General features: G+C 34.4%; 3 protein-coding genes across 4 annotated transcripts in view; 1 reads left to right on the top strand and 2 right to left on the bottom strand.

The window, feature by feature from the left end:
* LOC130901607 (flotillin-2) overlaps positions 1-22,403 on the top strand; it is a 255,397-nt gene that overhangs the window by 197,498 nt on the left and 35,496 nt on the right. The window lies entirely within an intron of this gene.
* LOC130901606 (glucose dehydrogenase [FAD, quinone]-like) lies at positions 3,353-9,318 on the bottom strand. The gene is made up of 4 exons (XM_057813089.1): positions 8,912-9,318; positions 8,525-8,852; positions 4,999-5,869; positions 3,353-3,750 (listed from the first exon to the last, which is right to left on the bottom strand). The coding sequence occupies exons 1-4, from the start codon at positions 9,197-9,199 to the stop codon at positions 3,396-3,398; spliced, it is 1,842 nt and encodes a 613-aa protein (XP_057669072.1). The 5' UTR covers positions 9,200-9,318; the 3' UTR covers positions 3,353-3,395.
* On the bottom strand, positions 10,978-20,968 carry LOC130901597 (glucose dehydrogenase [FAD, quinone]-like). Of its 2 annotated transcripts, XM_057813079.1 has the most exons (10): positions 20,510-20,968; positions 20,194-20,451; positions 19,438-19,578; positions 18,622-18,823; positions 15,946-16,173; positions 14,248-14,406; positions 13,846-14,151; positions 12,364-12,601; positions 12,124-12,303; positions 10,978-11,129 (listed from the first exon to the last, which is right to left on the bottom strand). In XM_057813079.1, the coding sequence occupies exons 1-10, from the start codon at positions 20,737-20,739 to the stop codon at positions 11,038-11,040; spliced, it is 2,034 nt and encodes a 677-aa protein (XP_057669062.1). In that variant the 5' UTR covers positions 20,740-20,968; the 3' UTR covers positions 10,978-11,037. The 2 variants fall into 2 exon arrangements, with proteins under 2 accessions (XP_057669062.1, XP_057669061.1); XM_057813078.1 differs by having other exon boundaries at positions 10,978-12,303; positions 20,510-20,857.

Genomic DNA, 22,403 nt, shown 5'->3' with positions numbered 1-22,403 from the left:
ATTTATACTTGGGTAGCAATTTATTACGAAAACAATTTTAGTACAGTTCTTGATGTTTTTTATAATCCTATATACGGTGTCACACTTTATTTCTCGTGGTTACACAACAGTTTCACATGTTCTTTTCGAAAAAATTTTATATTTATAATTAATTCAAAATAACGTAACGTTTTTTTTTTAAATGAATAACTGTTGTACAAGAATTGTTATTAATTATTTAATTTTTATTTTTTTGGTTTTAACTAAAACGAAATAATAAAATTATTGTTTAATCCGTTATATTTGGATGGACATGAGAAAGCTGTGCATCGTAAGATGTTTCCATCGAGTGTTTAACAGAAATGAAGCGGCGTTTCGTTAGAATGGATGATAACTTTACACCCGAAACAAAAAAATAATCAAAACAACAGACTGAGAAGGAAAGACCTGGTTCCAAAGAAGGCAAAGATCGCTCCATCTGCAGACAAGCCATGGAGTCGATATTTCGACATGCTCTTGGGATAATTTTCATTGACTACCTTGAAAATAGAAAAAATATTAACGATGAGTTTTATGCGAACATATTGCAATGTTTGGCCGAGGAAATCAAGCATTTGGCTAAGTAGAAAATGTTGTTTCATCAAGACATTATACCAGATCACACATCCGTTATTGAAGTGGGCAAGATTAATTGATTAAAGTTTAAATTGCTACATCATGCACCCTATTCGCTAGATTTAGCCCTCTGGGATTATTTTCTGTTCACAGATGGTTCGGAGGTCAAAGATTTTCCAATAATGAAGAGGTGATTTTGACAGTAGGTATTTTGGGGAGCCTCACGATTTTTACATACATAGTAAAAAAATTTCTAATTTATTATTTTCAATATATTATTTTTGAAGTAAACTTCGCATAGATTTATTAAATAGTATAGTCATTCTATTGACGTCGAAAATGATTTAATTCGCATTTTGTTCAAAATGAACGTGATAATGATAACCTCAAGTCTAGTTTTGATTTCATCATGTATTACCATTATGTAACGGATAACCCAAGTGTTAACATAATTAATTTCATCTAATTTGGACCTTAAATAAACTAGGACCACGTTCAATTTTAGTGTATTGATGATATACAGTGACCTTGAACAGTGATTTATCATTAAAAGCTGAAAGTTTCGCAAGTCAAAAGGTTTTGATACGATTCCTATAAAAAATGTTGAATTTCGAGATAGCAATGACACCTTACAACATCAATATTGAGGTTTGTCTCGTATTTTCTCAGTATAGTTACGAAAAAATTAAAATCATAATTTTTTTCAAGCTACAGACCAAAACAGATGTTAACTTGTATTAAATATTCAATTTTAAACTGGACTAGCACAGCACCGGCAAGTAATAGACATTACTCGCGAATAGAACACTGTAGTTTAAACGTACGGGGCGGCACAAATATGATAGAATCATTTATATATTAAAAAAATCTAATGGCAGTCCATTCAACAAGAATTGAGTGTGTTGAAGCTGTTAAAGTAAATGCGTCCTGAAGGAACTGGCGTAAAAAGACTTCCTGTACTGTACCATGGGACTTCTACCTCTTTTTTAAGGTTAAATCTATGTTGAAAGTAACAAAAATTGAGTCTGTTGAAGCTGTTAAAGTAAAAATGTCACGCGTCTTTAAGGAACTGACAGAAAAAGGCTTTCTGTACCGTACCATGAGACCTCTACCTCTGTTTTCAGTTTAAATCTGCATTGAAAGTAACAAGAATTGAGTCTGTTGAAGCTGTTAAAGTAAAAATGTCACGCGTCTTTAAGGAACTGACAGAAAAAGGCTTTCTGTACTGTAACATGAGACTTCTACCTCTGTTTTAAGGTTAAATCTGCATTGAAAGTAACAAAAATTGAGTCTGTTGAAGCTGTTAAAGTAAAAACGGCACGCGTCCTTAAGGAACTGACAGAACAAGGCTTTATGTACCGTACCATGAGACTCCTACCTCTGTTTTAAGTTTAAATCTGCATTGAAAGTAACAAAAATTGAGTCTGCTGAAGCTGTTAAAGTAAAAACGGCACGCGTCCTTAAGGAACTGACAGAAAAAGGCTTTCTGTACCGTACCATGAGACTCCTACCTCTGTTTTCAGTTTAAATCTGCATTGAAAGTAACAAGAATTGAGTGTGTTGAAGCTGTTGAAGTAAAAATGTCACGCGTCCTTAAGGAACTGACAGAAAAAGGCTTTCTGTACCGTACCATGAGACTCCTACCTCTGTTTTCAGTTTAAATCTGCATTGAAAGTAACAAGAATTGAGTCTGTTGAAGCTGTTAAAGTAAAAATGTCACGCGTCTTTAAGGAACTGACAGAAAAAGGCTTTCTGTACCGTACCATGAGACCTCTACCTCTGTTTTCAGTTTAAATCTGCATTGAAAGTAACAAGAATTGAGTCTGTTGAAGCTGTTAAAGTAAAAACGGCACGCGTCCTTAAGGAACTGACAGAAAAAAGCTTTCTGTACTGTAACATGAGACTTCTACCTCTGTTTTAAGGTTAAATCTGCATTGAAAGTAACAAAAATTGAGTCTGTTGAAGCTGTTAAAGTAAAACGACACGCGTCTGAAGGAACTGACAGAAAAAGGCTTTCTGTACCGTACCATAAGACCTCTACCTCTGTTTTCAGTTTAAATCTGCATTGAAAGTAACAAGAATTGAGTCTGTTGAAGCTGTTAAAGTAAAAACGGCACGCGTCCTTAAGGAACTGACAGAAAAAGGCTTTATGTACCGTACCATGAGACTCCTACCTCTGTTTTAAGTTTAAATCTGCATTAAAAGTAACAAAAATTGAGTCTGTTGAAGCTGTTAAAGTAAAAACGGCACGCGTCCTGAAGGAACTGACAGAAAAAGGCTTTCTGTACCGTACCATGAGACTCCTACCTCTGTTTTAAGTTTAAATCTGCATTAAAAGTAACAAAAATTGAGTCTGTTGAAGCTGTTAAAGTAAAAACGGCACGCGTCCTGAAGGAACTGACAGAAAAAGGCTTTCTGTACCGTACCATGAGACTCCTACCTCTGTTTTAAGGTTAAATCTGCATTGAAAATAACAAAAATTGAGTCTGTTGAAGCTGTGAAACTAAAAGCGGGACGCGTCCTGAAGGAACTGACAGAAAAAAACTTCCTGCACTGTTTCGAACAGTGGATTATTAGCATGGAGTGATGTAGAAGTAGAGAAGGAGTATATATTGGAGGAAATAATAAATAAATATAAATAATACCTAAATAAAATATATTATATCACCAGTCTCGTTATTTAATAGCCAAACCTCTTCTCTATTGATCGATATATCAGTAAAAATTTAAGGCAAACAAAGTGAAATAAAATAAAATATTATCTACTACTAAATTATATTTCGTGTTTTCTAAAATTCGCATTATTCATTGGACCATTCATCACTTATCATTACACCAGCTTTGTGACCGATCATCATGGTCGGAGCATGCGTATTACCGCTAACAATCTTCGGCATTATGCTAGCATCTACCACTCGCAATCTATGTATTCCGTGCACTTTCAGTTTTGAATCGACTACTGCGGTAGGATCGCCTTCCGGACCCATTTTACAAGTACCTACAGGATGGAAGCAAGACGTACCGAGGTATCTCAAAGTACATTTCCAAAAGTTGTCCGATCTAAATACGTATTGATGGCAAGCGGGAAGATGAAGTTTTTCTATCTTAGGATTGTACTTTTGAAGTATGGGACTATCCAGAACGTTCTCCATAAATCTGTGAAAACATTTATAAATTTCTATATAGAGTGTAAATATACATTGGTGAAGTTGTTGGTGTCGCAATAGTTTAATGCTAATCAAAAGCTCTATCGTATGAAAAATTAAAAAGAATGTTTGTAGTACACTATAGACAGTTGGCAAGTACACACAATGCAAAAAATTCGGGAAAACAAATACCGAATGCAAATCTATACGCCAGATATAGCTCCTGTAGATCTTCTACAACCTTGCTGGTTTATCCAGGTGGAGATATAACTGCTCTTAAGCGACACGGAGGCTGGAAGAGCCCATCGATAGCAGAAGGCTACGTGGATAATTCTATGACAAACAAAATCAATGTGGCTGTCGATTTAAAGAGATTTTAAGATAAATTTCCATAACTCGGAAGTTCGAACCTTATTTCTTTCTTGAGTTGCCGTCGAAGAAGAAGGCACTGAACAATAGTGGACGTAGATCCAACCGATACACGTGATGGACGCGGTGGTAGCCGAGGAAGTACAAGAGGTCGTGGACGCGGAGGTTGCCGTGAAAATAAAGACCAAAAAGAATGAGTATCAATCACTAAATTAACACGTTTGGTAATAGATGGGAAAATTCGATCAGTCGAAGAAATCTACTTGTTTTCGTCGCCTATTAAGGCCTTCGCGTGTTCAAGCTCAACAAGAGCTCAGAGAAATTCAAAGAGTGGCTGAACAGTCAGAGAAAGACTTAAGACAGCTAACCTTGAGCCAAGAAGGCCAGCTATTGTCCTCTAATTAATCTCAGCCCACCGAGCTGCTCATCCACTATTTGCCAGAAAACACGTTAATTGAACTGACGAGCAACGGGGCTCCGTTCTTTTCTCAGTTGAAAGCATTGTAGCGATAGAAGAGGACGAGTCTACAGAAGACCTAGAGAAATATTGTTGCATTTTTATATAAAAGGCTTTTAGAGGAGGTTCCTAGATGGTTTGGGCGGGCATTTCAATGGAAGTAAAAACCGAGTCGGTTTTTATTGAAACTAGTGGTGGATTAACCGATACAGAGAAGAAATTTTAGGGGACCGTACCTAAATCCTATCGAGCATTTAAAGGATAAACTTAAAATAAAAGCTTGGGCTAGAAATCGGACCTCAAAACTGAACAATGAGCTTCGAGATGCTAAAATCAGGAAAATAATAGAAGCTTCAAATTTGTTGCTAGAGACTTTTGACCGCGACCTTGCCACTTTAGTCACGGGTCGATCTATATATTGATTTCAAATACCTTATACTTTCCAGCATCACTTCCAAATCTTCCCCTTCAGTTAAATACCCGGAATGGATGATGGGTTTATCTTCGGGGTTTTTACTCCTTAAAAGAATCTTCCCCGTAGATTTCGGGTTCAATAACGTAGCACAAATGGATAAACCGGGTGTATTGTTGGAAACATCCAACAGACTCTGTAGAATTTCATCTTTAACACCCATAGCGTTCATCAATGAGTTTGTAGGAAATTTATCGTTGGCAGGATGGAAAATAAAATGATGTTGTACGTTGGGATATTCAGAATCGTTTTTCGTGTTTATAAAAGCCCAAATATTAGTCGTACCGACAGTTGCTAGAGTACCTTGTTGATACAAGAAGTACTGAGAAAGTAAATCCATTGTGTTTTCCGCTATACCTCCATCGGGATTAAACGTTATAAAGAAACCCATGTTGAGGAAATGATCTTGTAGATTAGCTCCAACGGGAAGATCTTGGATCACCTCTATATCCAATCTTTCTAAAACGTGTCTAGGTCCTATCCCAGATAACATTAATAATTGAGGTGAATTTATCGTTCCGGCAGAAACTATAACTTCTTTTTTCGATTTAACTGTCAATATCTTGTCTTCAATACGAATTTGTACTCCCGTTGCTGTTTTAGTTTCTGGATCGATTATTATTTTTTCTACCAATGAATGTAGGGTGGTATAAAGATTAGGTCTGTTTTTAACCGTTCCTAAAAACGCTTTTCCTGTATTGTATCTCATACCGTTGTTTATACAAACGAACGTTTCTAAGGTTCCTAGAGGATTTGTCGGGTTTTCTTCTTGTAGTATGGGAAAATCTTGTTCTTTTAACGTTTCCCTTATAGCATTCATCACTGGAAGACCTACAAATATAGTTTTTCCACGTTCATGCTATAAACACAACTTTTTTTAAATATATTTAGTGAAAAGAGTGGATCTTTATAGCACTAGTGCAATATCTGTCATCTGTCATTACTACAGAGGTTTGCGATCAAGACAAACATAAACATTCAAATGTATTTAGTCCTTTTTCTGTGAGATTATAATACGTTTCAAAGAATTATTATCAATCATAGAAGGAGCTTTTTTTTTAAATTCCATATGATTACAATTTATAAAAAAAACGTAACTGCCTCAAACATACGCGATCACGACTACTATGATTTGGATAATGCAGTTTTAGAAATGTCAGTCAAAAATTTTTTTTTCGCGAACTTAGAAAAAATATTGTATGTAACTCGTGCAAAAAGTATTTATTTGACTCGACGTGTTATCAAACGCTTCGTTAGACAAATTCGCGTGCAATAAACACTTACTTTTTGCACTTGTTGCATAAATAACTATTAACGTTGAAATTTTTTTAATGAAATGTTAATTAAATCAATCGATAATATTTTACACAATAATTGTTATTATTGGATCATTCCAAAATGATAAATATTGCTAATAAACTGATTAATTGTTGTCATAATACTCTTAATAACTCGTAATAAATTGTACAGTCTTGTAAACATACAGTGTGATTAGCTATCACGCAATAAGTCTAATTTGTAATTTTTTTGATTGTTGTAATTTCAAATAATTCATGATTTCTATCTATAACTATATAATTTAACTATTACTATGATTTCGTTCGAACAAACCCGTTAAAAAATATAAATTGATTACAATTTATCGACAACAAATTATAGTATACGAGGGTTATCTGATAAGTTAGTCATTACTCATCGTTACAAGTATTTACGCATATTTCTTATTAAAGTTTCAACAATCATTGGCGATTAATTTCTGTTTGAGGATCGTATAAGTGAAACGTTTCGAAAATGTTTAAGCTGTGTTGCATTTTTAGTGTTTAGGCTTTAAAAACAACTGTTCAAAATTTCTCATTCCAAACGAATTATTTTCTCTTGAAACCTCTTCATTTATCTGTAATATCATACAAATAATACTTTTCTCACAGCACTGAGTAATACCTTGCTTTATTTGTTAATATTGTACAGTTTTGAGAAAGAAGATCCATCATTTATTTCACCCAAATAAAATATATTTCTTCTTCGTTTTCTCATTTCCTTTAAAGTCCTCAATTAATCTGTTTACCTTACGCCCCTGTCTATCAAAATAGACTTTTTGAATGCTATTTTCAGCCAAAACATGTTTGTATTAAAAGTTTCCTTAGTGTACTTTGACTGATAATTCTTATCATCTCGAATTGTTCAAGAACTTTGTCTATTTTCGGAAATTCTCTCCGACAATAGACAATATAGACTTTTAAAGAAATAAAAATTTCCGGAAAACCAAATATTGGTGGAAAGCTGGGGTTTATCATTACAAATAATGTTTCAAAAATCCCTATCGATCCTATTTGTGCTACATTCGAGGTCAAAGAACAAAATTTGAGGTTTTTGAAATTTTTCTCGAAAACGGTAAGTTTTATCAAAAAAAACCTAATACCAAAATTGTACATATTAAAATTCTCTATAAAAATAGTTTGTATGATTTTTTTCCTAAGAGTTACCATTTCTGAGATACCGCGATTCAAAGAGCCACATTATACTTGATAAGCCACCTGTGAGGTAGCGTTTTTTTACTATGGTCTCCCCCTGTAGGCCTACTCCACTAAATGACAATTTTAGAATAATTTAAGGTAACAAAACCTGTCAAATTCTAGATTTCACCTTATTATTAATATTGTTTTGATTTCTTTAGATATTTTAATCAGATTCATACTCTTAAAAGTCTATTTCAACAGTCGTGTCTTCTTCGATTTCATCTTCTTCCTCTTCGTCATTGATCTCTTTATTAAAATCACAGGAATCTTTTTCTATTGTACTCAACTGGACTTTTGAGCAATTGGTACACGCTGGAGAACAAAGCAACCAGACTTTTTTACAGCCACATTTGGCACTACAACTTTTTTGTAATTGCAAAAATAGTGTCGAGGAATTTTTCTGGAGCAAGTGGGATCAAAGTTTTAATCGATTCCAGAGTATTATCTATCAATATTCAACCTCAGTCTTCTGAATTCAGTTTATTGCCTAGCCATGTATGAACTTTATAGAAATGCTGAATTGCAGATGCCGATGTTGGAAGAAGACATGATAGTTGTACTTATTTGTTGTTTCGCGTATTTTTTTACAAAAGTTAAGTAACGGTATTTATCAATACAAGTTAGGGACTGACTATCTGTGTATGTTAATTATATCCGTGGCTTATCATGTATAATATGACACTTAGAATCGCGATATCTCCGAAATCGTGTGTCTTAAGAAAAAAATCATAGGGACCATTTTTGTAGAGAATTTTAAGATCTACAACTTTTGTTTGAGGTTTTTTTTTATAAAACTTACCGTTTTCGAGAAAAATTCAAAAATTTTGACCCCGAATAACTTTTGTAGCACATATTTGGCGGCTTTTCGGGAATTTTTATTATTTGACCACTATTTGCACAACAAATTTGGTTCGAGTAAGTTTGAGTGTTACTTAAAGACTAAAACTGATATTATGAAAGAATCATTTACCCATACTATATTTAGTCAATGTCATAAATCCCTCCCGTCCATATTTGCTGCTAACATTTGGGTGCTGTACATTTTCCAGTTGTTTGAAATGATGTTGTACGATGTCCCATCCCCATCCTACATTACCCATTTGCTCCCATCGATCGTAATCTCTCTTATTTCCTTTTATGTACAACATGACATTGAGAACGCTGCTACCTCCTAGTGCTTTACCTCTCGGCCATCTACATTGTTCGTTTTTAAAACCGAAACAAGAAGTTTCGGAAGGTTCAGTTTTATACTGCCAGTCTTCATCAGTACCTTGAAGTGTGAACAAAAGGGCAGGTATCTACGATAGGATAGACAGAGTATTTGCTGTTTTTTATTTCAAACTTTCAAAATACTTACATCACTAGTAGCAGATGGATATCCTCCGGCTTCTATAACAAGAATTTTCCAATTTGGGTTCTCGCTTAGTTTGTTAGCTACCACAGATCCTCCCGAACCAGAACCGATTACTATAAAATCAAATTCGTCCCCGTCTTGTAAATATGAAGCGTAATTTTCATTGTACTGTTGGATAGAGCCTAATTTACATTTAGAATCGACGAAATTAGTAATCAAAGCTAAAAATAAATATCTCGACACACCCTGTAGATTTCCCGGACATGTGTCGTTTAAATTTGCTAGATCCATTTACAATATTTGAAATTGTTTGGATAAATTCGAAAAGGAATAAGAAATTTATTCAATTTTTCATTATTATAAGTATTATGACAATTATAGACGGGGATTACATTTTTTTTATATAATAGTTATTATTATATTACGTTGTGAATTATATACAGCGTCGCACTATTCAAAAATAAACAGTGTAAGACCACAAATTTCTATAATCGGTTTAGAAACAGTTTAGTTTACAGAACCTCCAAACAAATAATGTTTATCATCTTTAAATAAAGAAATAAAAGACGCCCCACTGCGAACTCAACTTTTCCAGGTCCGCATTATAACATTTTATTTTCAAAATCAGTGGATCACTTAAAAGTATAGATAAACAACAAATAATAATATTGAGAAAATTATGTATTATCCATAATTTGATTTTTTTCCATAATCATCAGATAAGTACTTTTAGTAAGGTTTCCGGTTCACAGTCAGGTCAAATTATTCTTGAATAAAAGTTTTGGGAACAATAAAATAGTGGCGACCATGGCTTCAAGATCAACCCTTTGCAGTAATGTAAATGAATATTGAAGGAAACATTTTAGAGGTTCAATTATATACGCGTTTGTCTTTGCAATCACCCTAGTCCATTTAGGGTTGTGTAGAGATTAGTAAAAGCTTAAGCTCAAGTTTGTGAGGTCACCATAACAGTGTCAATCAATTATTTGTAGCAAATTTAATTGTCTACAACTTCAGTTGTAAGCAAAATTACTGAAAATTCTTGCACGTTCGCCTAAACTCGCTTCTCGAAAGGGTATTTTTTCAATTTTAGAACAGAAAGTAATAAATTGTAACGCAATGTAACAACACTTGTCAGCTAATAAGCACAATATTGGTTATAGTTTTCTTTTTGTCTATATTATCTACATACATCTTTATGCTTCCTTGGAAGCACGTTCCTCGAAAAAGCGAGCAAATCAAAAGGATCATATTGAAATGCATTCAAATATTCGTTTGAATTTTTAATGCTTGCGAACTTTTGATTAGCATTAAGTAAACGTGGCACCTTTGTTTTGATAACGAATGGAATTAGTTTGGAGGCTTACATGGACCTAATTCTGCTTTGAGTCGACCGCAGCCTCATGTAATACCATAAGTTCTTTTTATAGCGAACGTAGTACCAAAATTAGATAGCCATACTTTAGATTGGCCAACGCGAACTCCTGATCTCAACCCGATCTTTTATGTAATAATTTGACTTAGAAAGTTAGAGCTTCTCATAGTTCTCCTAGGGATTTAGATGAAGTTAACGCCTACATGACTAAACATTAAAATTCCTTCTAATGTGAACCAGGGTTGGTGATCTGGTCAGTTACGCGGTACATCGCGGGTTCCTAAGGCTCCTTCAACACTTTTGCATATATTTTCTTTCTAAGCTGTCAGAGCCATTAGAGATCTAAGCTCCAATTACTGCAGATGGTTTTGATCAAGAAAGTTGATTCAGAAAGTGATAAATCGATTGGAGTTGTACTACTTATACTCTTCATCTGGGAGAATCGATGAAAATGTTAATAGATTTCGATTTCTTGTTAGACCAAATACACATTGCCTCAAAAATGCGTTTTATAATAAACATGTGTCTTCTATATGCCTTTTTATTCTCCTGACTAGAGGTCTTGTGACTTTTATTTTAACCGAGGGTGAATAAACCGTTCAACTAGAGACTATCTCAATAATGGGGTTCCAGCACTTTACGAGAAGACTGCGTACATTAAGAAGGTTAATAATTAATAAAAAAAAAATAACAATTTGTTTCAAAAATTCTTTATTAAAATTAGTATTATCATAGTATTGAGTAGGTATAAGATTTACCAATAATCGGGATCTTCTCTAGTTGGGACTTGCTTAAGTACTGCCTTAACCACTGGTCTTGCTTGGTCACTTTTCGATCCCAAAATGTCTACAAAACAAATTTCAGTAAGCGATTTCTTTTAATAGTTACCTAAATTTTTGTTTTAAAATGAGAGTTAAAAATTGTAAGTACCGGCTTATTTGTTTATTATTCTTTAACTGTGAATTCTTTTTTTGGTGTTTATGATTGTAGTTTAGTCCCCGTTAGCCCTAGGAGACGCAAGAACGTGTTGTGATTTATACTTTTTGAACCAAGACAACTTTCTATGAAGAATAGGAGAGAGCTTTATAGAGTTATGAGTCAAACTTTGATATTTTTGACTCCAAGAAAAGAGTGTCAAAGAAAAATAGACGTTAATATCCAAGTATAATCCGGACTGTAAAACACGGCGACGACACGGTGATTATTTGGATTTGTTTTAGAGAAAGAACGACTGATGTTTATGATTGTAGTTTAGTCCCCGTTAACCCTAGGAGACGCAAGAACGTGTTGTGATTTATACTTTTTGAACCAAGACAACTTTCTATGAAGAATAGGAGAGAGATTTATAGAGTGTCAAAGAATGATGATTTGGAGATGGTTTAGAGAAAGAACGTTCGGAAACATGGTAAAAATAAAAACCTTTTGAATTTGAAGAAAGAAGAGTATGAACAAATATTAAAGGAAAATGTAGTAGCAGCGCCTGATCAGCAAAAAATTTATCTTCCAACGTATCAACGATCCCAAGCGTTTCTCGAAGCTGTGCAAAGAGTATTTAAATAAATTTGAAAATAAGAATGTACTGAAAGTTGTTATTTGGTCGACCTCAACCCAATTGAGTTGTTTTGGTACAAATTGAACAGGAAAGTCAAAAATCAGTGTCCTACTTCCACTTCACATCTTTGGAGTATCCTGAAAAACGACTGAAACTAAATAGATGACGATTATTTATCGAATTTACAGAATTTTGTACCAAAATAATAAAAGCTAAAGGGGGTTGCAACGATTAATGGGTAGGACAGGCAAACATTTTTCACAATGTATATTTCAATAAATAATTTACCATCATCATCAATATCAACGATTTCAATTACATCTTCATCTGAATCGTTATTCATAACTCCCCAATCTTCCTTAATCATATCGGACGCCTTTTCGGCTGCCATTATGACCGGAGCGTTGGTATTTCCGTTAGGTATATACGGAAATATGGAGCAATCTACAACTCTCAAATTATCTATTCCTAAAAAAAAATATAAAAAAATTAAATTAAATTTTTAAAAATAATTATAAACTCGCTTACCCCGTACACGTAACCTCGGATCTAAAACTGCCATAGAATCATTGTCCGGGCCCATTTTTGCTGTACCCGTTGGATGGTATATTGTTAATGTATAATGTTTCGCTTGACACGCCCAATATTCGTCAGACAAAAAGTCCAAATCCTTACAACCTGGTATACGATGTGGATTAAAAGTTACATTGAATCGTTGCATGAATCTAGTTTTTGTCAAATTGTGAGCAATTTTAGCACCTTCTACCTAAAAAATAACAGGTAGGTATAGAATTGGGATTGTAAAATTCGCGTAGAGTTTAAAATTTGCATGAACACATAAATAAATGCTAAAAATTGCTCATTGAAACATCGAAGGTCTCAAAAGACGAATTTTGCATAAAAGACTTGTTCAACAAAGGAATATCTGTCAGGGTATAATTTACTGTCACTATTATGAAATATAATGATTTACCCATATAATTTTTATTGAAAACAAACAATTTCATGATCTTTGTTAATCAATTGATTGCCAGGTGTTATAATCTTTGAATTTACGTTAAATAGTTTAGATTTCAAGGCGATTTTCGTTGAAAATTCTGAGAGTATCTGATTTTATATATGGCAGAGAAATATAAATAGGAAAACTATTATTCATATATAGTTAATGTTAAATATCATATAAGGGTCGTCAAAAATTTCTGTATAAAACCTTTCACCAAAGATTCATGACATGACAAGTTCATATTGAACTAATCAAGACCAAGTATAAACACAACAAGTTCACCTTTGTATTATTATTGCTTGAACGCAGCTATTCAGAGAAGCGTGGGAGGTTTGTCAATCGGTAATCTGGCTCTTAGGAATTTAGTAGCTATGATCGTAACTTGAATACTACACCAGACGCTCGACTGATTGGCAAATGGATCGAGAAGTTTTTAGAGACCAGATAAACCAAAATCCGGGCATCCGGGCATCTAGAATGATCGAAAACGTAGACAGTAATACTTGGTTTGTTTCGTGACGAGCTATTATTTTGCATTTTACACAAATATTTGAGGCTGCTTCCTTGCAAATTCAGTAGGTGTCTTGAAGCCTCAGGATGCTCGTATGCTGGTTAGAGGTTTGAAATCACACGACTGAGCGCTTTAAAACGTTAACGTTATTCAAAGCGTTACAAGCAGATGTTAAATGACTTCTTCGAGCCTCAACTGGAAAACTTTAATGGTTATAACAAAAAAATTTAGTTCTAGCAGAACTGAGCAACTTCACACGCTTCCATGTGCTCGTGAAATTTTTCCTGACAGATTAATCTCCAGGAAAGGTGACATAAGTTGGCCTCCACGCAGTCCCGATTGAACACCTATGGACTTTTTCCTAACAAACCGACTTTTCTGGTACAATTAAAAGAAAATGGCAGCTATCACCGATATGTTATTTTTGACATCTTGAAATACTACCTACGACTTCTGACTATGAATAAACCGGATGTTTTTGTACAGATTTACTTACTATTACTTTCAAATCATCTGGATGGTCGAAGTAATTTGGATAAATCAATACGTGCGACTGAGGATTTTTATCTTTCAATTTAATCATTCCTCGACTTTTTGGTCGTAAAAGAAGAATATAGATACCGAAAGCTTCTCTATAAATGATATCCTCATAAACGGCTGTGTAAAATTCATCCGTCATTCCAACTGCCCTTCGACCAAACATACCTCCGTCGGAGCTATCAGCGAAAGAACCAAAAAAATATTGTATGTCAGGCCAATCTTCTTTGGGATCTTGATATTTGGTGTTTACGAAACCCATAACCTACAAAAACGTTTTAGTAGCGAAAAGAATTAAACTGAGTGTGACCTTTATTGACTGACAAAAGATAATTGGTCAACAGGGAGGTATTTTACGTACCTCGCATACAGGTAACCAGTAAACTGGACCGTATCCTCGCCCAAATTCATTCACGGTATCTGTAGAAAATATTTTCGGTAAATTGAAACTGAGAGGTTCGTCGCCAAATTCCTCAGGCCTGTCAAAAAGGTACGCGACACCACCAATAGATACGTGATCCTACAAATTGTACAAAAGTTTAATGATCAACAACTTGTAGTAAACAAGTTAACAATGGCTGGTTACCACCACTAAATCACAATCAATAAATAGCTTAATCCATCACTATACTAATATATTGTGACGGATACACAGTCGCACGCGCCGACCATATATTAATGTAATGGGAAGTATAGTGTGATGGGTACACAGCCGCACGTCATCTGAACACACTCAATGTAGTTAAAACTAGAAAAAATGGTGGATGGCTACGTTAAACTATTGTATGTAGCTGTATCTAGATACAGAAAGTTCTACAACGTTCTGGAACATTGCAAAACCATATACATTGTGTTAATTGTGGTGTAATGAAGTTATAAGTCTTAAATGAACATTACGGTGCGAATTTCTTGCGTACCTCGAGGGCGGTTCTCTTATTCTATAGGTTGTAGATTTTATTTATGCATTGAGCAATATACAACTACCCAATATAAATAACAGCAGGTTCTGTTTTTATGTCGTTCCAGACTTGTTTTAAAGCTATAATGACTTGATTTTCATCATAAAACATAATTTAAATAAATTTTGAGGTTATGGGATTACTTTTAAACACGTACATTGTATTAACTGGGATAGATTAATCAGAAAAAATATTAAATATGTCTTTAGAATCATATCAAGTAATTTTTGAACATGAGCCTGAAAATTTTGCTAAAAACGTTCAATTGGCCTCAGTTGAGGCACATTAGGAATATTCTTAGACATCTCATTAGACGAGATTTTCAAGTAGAAGCTCTCGTTACGTCCTTTACAGAATGAGGAGTTGTCATATGTGACCAAGACACAAAATTTCCTTCGGGATGCTTTTCCCTTATGAACTGCATTAATCTAGATCTAAGACATTCTTTTTCATATATTTTGGCAGTTCAGAAGGATAAATGTATGCTGAAGAACGGCCACAAGAAGATATCCTCAGCCATACAACAATTTTTGAATGACAATCTGTTCTTATAGACCAGTGATTTCTAAAATGGTTCAGGTGTATCCCCAGGGATCCGCACGAAGCTTTACAAATGGACTGTCCTTGAATTTCCATCTAATTTTCCAATGAATTGCTAATAAAGATGTAAATGTATCAACTGAAAATTCATAAACTTCTGTTTTAGATTGCTGCTTATCGATTTTGATATTTCTGCCCCCAGTTTCCCGCGAGCTGCTTCAACCAAAGTTTTCCCATTATTTTTTTGGCATTTTTTTTTGCTTTCTGACTTTCTTTCAATCGAAATTTTTGTCTTAACAAGCCGACAGATATCGTAAATTGTTCGTCTGGCTATTTCCTTTCTTCTAAAGATTTTGATTTTGTTCATAAAACTTGGCAATAATTTACTCAACTTTCTAAAATATCTAAAAATTTACGGATTTTTTGTCCCCACACCCTTATGGTTCGACATTCTATGTTCCTCGTGATATCATCTGACTTCTATCTTCCATATGATAAAATTATAACCTCAATCTATATCTTTGTTAAGATAAAATCATTGAAAATGATTTTCACTTCACCTGTAAATTTTGTCCTACGCCTGGAGAATGATGTGTAACCTTTATTCCGATATCTTCGAGGTGCTGCTTCGGTCCTATACCCGATAACATTAGAAGATGCGGTGATCCGATAGCTCCCGCGCTCAATATAACCTCTTTTGCTACGTGTACGGTTCGTTTGGTTCCAAATTTACTGAATTCAACACCGTAGGCTTGTTTAGTTTCTTCGTTTATTAGAATTTTTTCTACCTGCAATTATACATATAATCAAAAAGTAAAATATCAATTGTGTACATAAATTTTCGTCTAGGGGACCAAATAATAATCGGAATAGCATTGCCGTTAGATTGCGCAGTTCATTACCAATTTGATACGGACAAGTCTTACAGATTTTTTTTGTAAGCGCCATTTTGTTTTCTCTTCGTTTATTATGAAGCCAGCGTGCAGCTTTCTATTCGGTAAAAATGCTTCTGAAACTATTTTAATATCAAAAACATCCGACAAAATCACGCATTTAATGGTGTCATTTGGATTCTGATATTTATATTTTTAATTTTGGCAATACTGTTTCCGATATAAACTTTATATTGAACATAACCTCAACAACAACATTTTGTCATATAAGAGCCTTTAGTAATTGATGATGTGTTTGTGATGATTGAACAACATCTTCATGTAAAAGGTTCAATCATTTCGTTTCGTCAAGACGAGAAAAAATGCCAACATCTCATGTCTAACCTTGTCTAGATAATACCACCTACGAGTATCGGCCGAACAAAATACACAATAGTATTGTGTATTGCCTAACTAGTGGATTGATCAATAATCAGTGATAATTATTATGTTTACTTATATGTAAACTTGCTGTTGATTTAATTAATATAATAATCAATTATTTGAGTGAATAAGTGTTTTATTTTATATTAAATAAAAAAAAACATCGATAAGATAAATCGAATATTACGTCTTAATGAACTAAGTTTCTCAATGCATTTGTTTTAATTAGTTGCATTTATCAATTCTTGTTATTTTTCCCAATATTTACGAAAGTGGTCTGAGAAGTATTTAGCCTACGAAAAACGATATAAAGGACGATTTATTTTTGAATATAATCTCCTTCGATACACTTGATCCAACATATTTTATTTCGATAATAATAATTAATTCGTCGAGAACGTTTCCTCAGTAGGCATCCGCGGATGATTTCCTCATTCTAGTGTGAATCAGCGGTGATACTGGCACCATCCTGCAGTGAATTTTTTATTGGAAAGTCAGGCCACGAGCTATAACTTCCAAGTGTAAGACAGAGAGAACTCTGTGTCTTTTCCTATTATCTCCTATCAAGCAATCAATGGCGCCCGCGCTTGCGCGCTACTTCGGCCTCACCTGTCATTTGGTCTCGCGATTGTAAACAAAACAGACCAAATTTGCATTTGACACGTCTCTTTTTGTACTATCATTACTATTTATATTTATAAACGTTATTTCCTTCATAAAATTTTTATAATTCGAATATTTCCTAATATAACAGTAACATTGTTCAATCATTTGAACAGATTGCTGTTTCGCGCGCTTCTCTTATTGGAAACGCCGTTAATTTCTTAGATCGAGGCCAACCAATCGCGTGAAGGACCGCTCGTATTCAATACAGGGACTTTAAGTGAGGTTGAATGCCCTTCTTTTAGATTTTGAAATTGATTATACGACGATTTATCAGTGGCAAATAATAGATATATAAAGTTAATACTGACTATTAAGATATTAGTGGAATTGTCCTAGAAGAGAAAGAGAGAAAGATAATCGGTTTTCCACTCTCTGTCTCGCTTTGCTTACTATTAAAATCTTGATATACTTTATACACAGATTATTCTCCCTCCCTCTGTCCCACATACTCTGTTTTTTCATGTTAACATTGTCAATATTTGATAAAATTCATATTCCATTCCACTTATTTAAGGAACTTTCTTGTCAGATAAAATTTGACATAAACATTGATAATATGAGCTATTAACCATACTTACAGTTTACAATGGATGAATGATTTACAGTAAACGATCAAAAATAGAAGAAGAAACGACGTAATACTTCGTTTGTTTCGTTAGCTCCGTTTCTTTGTCGGTTGGTATCACTGGAAACTACGACATGGCGATCCAATAAGAATCAGCGGCTCGCGTTCACTTGAATAAGATCCGATAGCTCTATCCCTCTGTTTTTAATTCACCACTATGATTCACTTTTACTAAGAAACTTTTATTCGTTATATATCATTTATAAATTATTTAATCTAATTTAATAGCCAGCAACAGCTTTAATAAGTTATATTATATTTATACAAAGCTCAAACCAAATGAAACGATCAAAAGAATAACGCAATGGCCAAGGAGAAGGGGCAGGCCGAGAAAAACTTGGAGAAACAAAATAGAGGAAGACATAAGAGCATTCAATATAGAGAGCAAATTGACGGAACCGAAAAGAATGGAAAATAATAACAAAAGCAACCGAAACAAACGACAAACTAAAGAAAATAAAAATTAGAAAATTAGGAGTAATCCACCTCATAAAAAGGGATTTAAAGCGCCAAAAGCGATCGCCATAATCCTCATAATTGAAAGGCTTGATGATGATGATGATATTTATAAGTTGATTTTTATTTATATCGTTTTACCAGATATCGCTAATCATTTCATTTGGACTCACCATTGAATGTAAACTAACATGAAGATTGGTTCTTTTAGCAATGGGTCGTATAAATCCTTTTGCTGTACTACATCGAAGACCGTCTCTTAAAGTACCATGTGCCAAAGTGAAACCAGTTTGTTGTTCCCCGTTGATGTCTCTCACTTCGTAACCTAATTCTTGGGCAGCATTTAAGAACCAGTCTACAAGTTTGGAAAAGTATCTGAAATTTGAAAGTTCGACAGCTAAGGTTGCAAGTTATCGATGTATAAACTACATCTGCGGGTTGTTCCACCCGAAACCAAGTATTCTATAACGGAGCACTTGATAAACCTCGAAAAAGGGTCACTAATTTTAGTGCGCAAACAATTAACGACAATGTACACTGCTACTACGAGTATTACGCAACTTCTAGAATAATTCCAGTGCTACCATGACCATAATATTCTCCGGATCTATCGCCAGTGACTTTCTCTTCCTCTAATCATATACGTCGTATATTTTAAATCGAATAAACACAATATTATCCGGATCTATCCCAAGTGATTTTCTCTTCCTCTAAATCAAATACGTCGTATATTTCGCATCGATTAAGCACAATATTCTCCGGATCTATCCCCAGTGACTTTCTCTTCCTTTAAATCAAATATGTCGTATATTTTGCATCGATTAAGGACACCCAAACAACGATGAAGATGGTGCTTTCGGAGGTCTTCTAGAATTGCTACAACTGTTGCTATTAGTGCCGAAGGTAACCATTTTAAAGGGGATCATTTTATCACCAAATAGCAAAGGACAAACATAGAATATTTTATACAATGTATCAATTTTTTTTACCTGAAATGTTCGATAGTCAAATAACCGTTTTTACCGTGGTATTTATCATTTCTGAATTCGGGAATCGTCATATTTTCTGATTTTTTAAAATATGGTAAAACATCTTCATAGCTCCATCCCACATTCCCCAAATCTCTATATCTAAAAAAAAACAAAAAATAATATTCATTAATTATTGAGAATATCATTCTTTAGTAAGGAAAGGCACCAGAAAAAGACTAAACCAATTAACAGAATTGCTAAACGAGATAATTCGGCAGGAGAAAATACTTGAAGATAAGAACCTAGGAATTATTGCCTTCAAAATCTTGAGTAAATTACTTTTTATGGCTTCAAAGTACTCATAACACGTTCTCTGAAGAGGATTTTTGAGTTCCGTACAAAAGGAAAAAGTCATAGGGAGCCAAATCTGGCGAATACGCTGCGTGATGACTTTGGCCGAAAAATCAGTCACAATCAGGCTGGAATGCAACTGCGCCAAGTAGTACTCTTCATTGACCATTTACCTAGGAATCCATGATGAACTACACTACGGTAGTCGAAGAGAACGATGATTTTTGGCGGTTTGAGAACGTCATTCGGTAGATTTTTGGTCGATATCGAAGTCATAATCAGAAACCCACGTCTCGTCATCATTTATGATGCTTTTGATATACGTAGAATCCTCGGCTACCTCTACTCGACTTTTTCTGGTTTTTTGGTATGCGTATAGCATTGAAAAAAATGATAATTACTAAGTTTGTTATTCTATCTCACCTATCATAATCTTTTTTATTTCCTCGCACGTAAAGCATAGCGTTTAGTACAGAGCTGCCTCCAAGGATTCTTCCTCTCGGCCAATTACACCTTTTGTCGTGAAAACCCAAACAGTAATTTTCACCGGGTTCAGTTCGATATTGCCAATCGAAAGGAGTTAGTTGTAAAACAGGAAACATTATTGGTAAGTCAGTAAAAACTACTTCATCAGGTCCTGCTTCGAGAAGTAAAACTTTCCAATCAGAGTTTTCACTTAGTCTGTTAAAACATTTGATAATAATTACAGATAGAATTAGAAATTTATATATGATTTTACCTGTTGGCTAAAACGGTTCCGGCACTTCCTCCACCTACTATAACGAAATCGTAGGTGTCTCTAATTTGATATAAAGGTACATCTTGAACTCTGTGATCCCTATCCAATAAATCGGGCCTTAAATTTATAATACTCGAATGGAGATATATCAGAAAACCTATACTAGGACCGAGGGTGAGGGCCATCCTGGTCATGGAAAATAAATTCATTTGTTGAGTTAAAGATGCCATTTGGAAATTAATTAGAAAATGATTTTAGAGCTAAAACTAAAAATAAAACGAATTTAATATTATTAAAAATTATATCTGACCGATTTGAACGTTCAATAACAAAAACACGAAATGATTGGTAAAATTTTTGATGATTTATTTTCAAATTTGCCGACTTTGCATACAGATAAATCAGAAATTTTTACAAAATAAACGAAAATATGTACAGTGGTGGTATAACGTTCACCTCGCAATTTATATTTGATCTACGATAATAAGAAGAAATCATTGGGTGCCAAACAAAGACTGTATGGCCGATGAACCATCAATTCAATGTTTTGACTGTTCAAAAACGTTTTTGTTTGAACTGATATATGATAGCTTTCATTGTCGCGGTGAAGAATTATTCATCTTCCACGATTAGTGTCTTTAATTTTTTCGAAGACTTCTTGATGCAGCTATTCCGAGACAACAGCGACCATTTGCTTCAAAGTGCTTCATGCACGAACACGGTAACTAGAGATGATGCTTCATCACCTAAAGTCGAAGCGAATTGATCGTATACTACAAAAAAAGGCATACTTTGGGTCAGATTTTAGATCACATTCTTGCACTAGCTCTTTAGAATCTCATCCCAATTTTGTTCAACGGGATCTAACTCTGGAAGGCGAGCAGGCAAAACAAATTGCGTGATTTGAACAACGTCAAGATACTTGATAGCGAGCAGTATGGTGTCGTGTATTATCATACATAAAGGTTGCGTCATCTCCAAGAATAACCAGGAATGATACAACATGGTATTCTAGAACGACTCTCAGGTACCTGTGCGCAATCAACGTCGCATTCTCGATAAAGACTAACTACGTACGAGCGTCAAAAGATATCCATCCCCATACTATTGCGCGAAACCTCCTAGTTCGTTTCGTGAGAGCTTTGCCGGAATACTACAGAAGATGCTATCGAGGTTCTAGTACACCACGTATCCGATGGGTGATCGACGATGCTGTAATGGCGAAGATTAGCAGTAAAAATGATTTTCGAATCTTTTGCTCGAGTTTTGTAGGCAAACTCCTGGAGAAGACATCCAAGCTTCAATGCAATAGATACCCACTAGGTGATTACCAGTACTTGAATCAATAAATGTGGCCCGAAAACCACCCCTAGTACAATTTTAAGTAGCAACATGTACCTGCTCTGTGGTTGATGATTTCAAAAGCAAAAAAAAAGCCGCCTCACAACTCCTTGCTAAGATATTCGATTTTTTTCTGCTAATATTGCTCGTGTTCAAGTTATGGCACCAAAATAGAGAAAAGCCTACTAAAAGACCTCTCTCAGAGTTTCAGTTTGTGCGAATTTTGCAAGAAATCCTCTGGGGATGACGTCCATTACGCAAGGTATCCGGTGTGTAGACTCTCCAGGTGCGCGATTAATAAATTTGAAGATCATATGCGATATCAGCCTGGAGATACCTAATTTGAATCCATTTTTAGGTTATAAATTCCAGTAAATTAATTGTCCAATGCTCTAATGCGATTTGGCCGATGATTTCGGCTTTTTTAAGGCTTTATAATAGGAAAATGAAAATTCTTTTTATTATATATATTTATTTATTGCCTTATATTACAACTATAATCAAAATAAATACAATATCTTTGGAAGAAACTAATTACAAAAACATTATTAAT

Source organism: Diorhabda carinulata, chromosome X (genome assembly GCF_026250575.1).
Source record: "Diorhabda carinulata isolate Delta chromosome X, icDioCari1.1, whole genome shotgun sequence".
Taxonomy (NCBI): domain Eukaryota; kingdom Metazoa; phylum Arthropoda; class Insecta; order Coleoptera; family Chrysomelidae; genus Diorhabda; species Diorhabda carinulata.
This window is presented reverse-complemented; position numbering and strand designations above follow the sequence as displayed.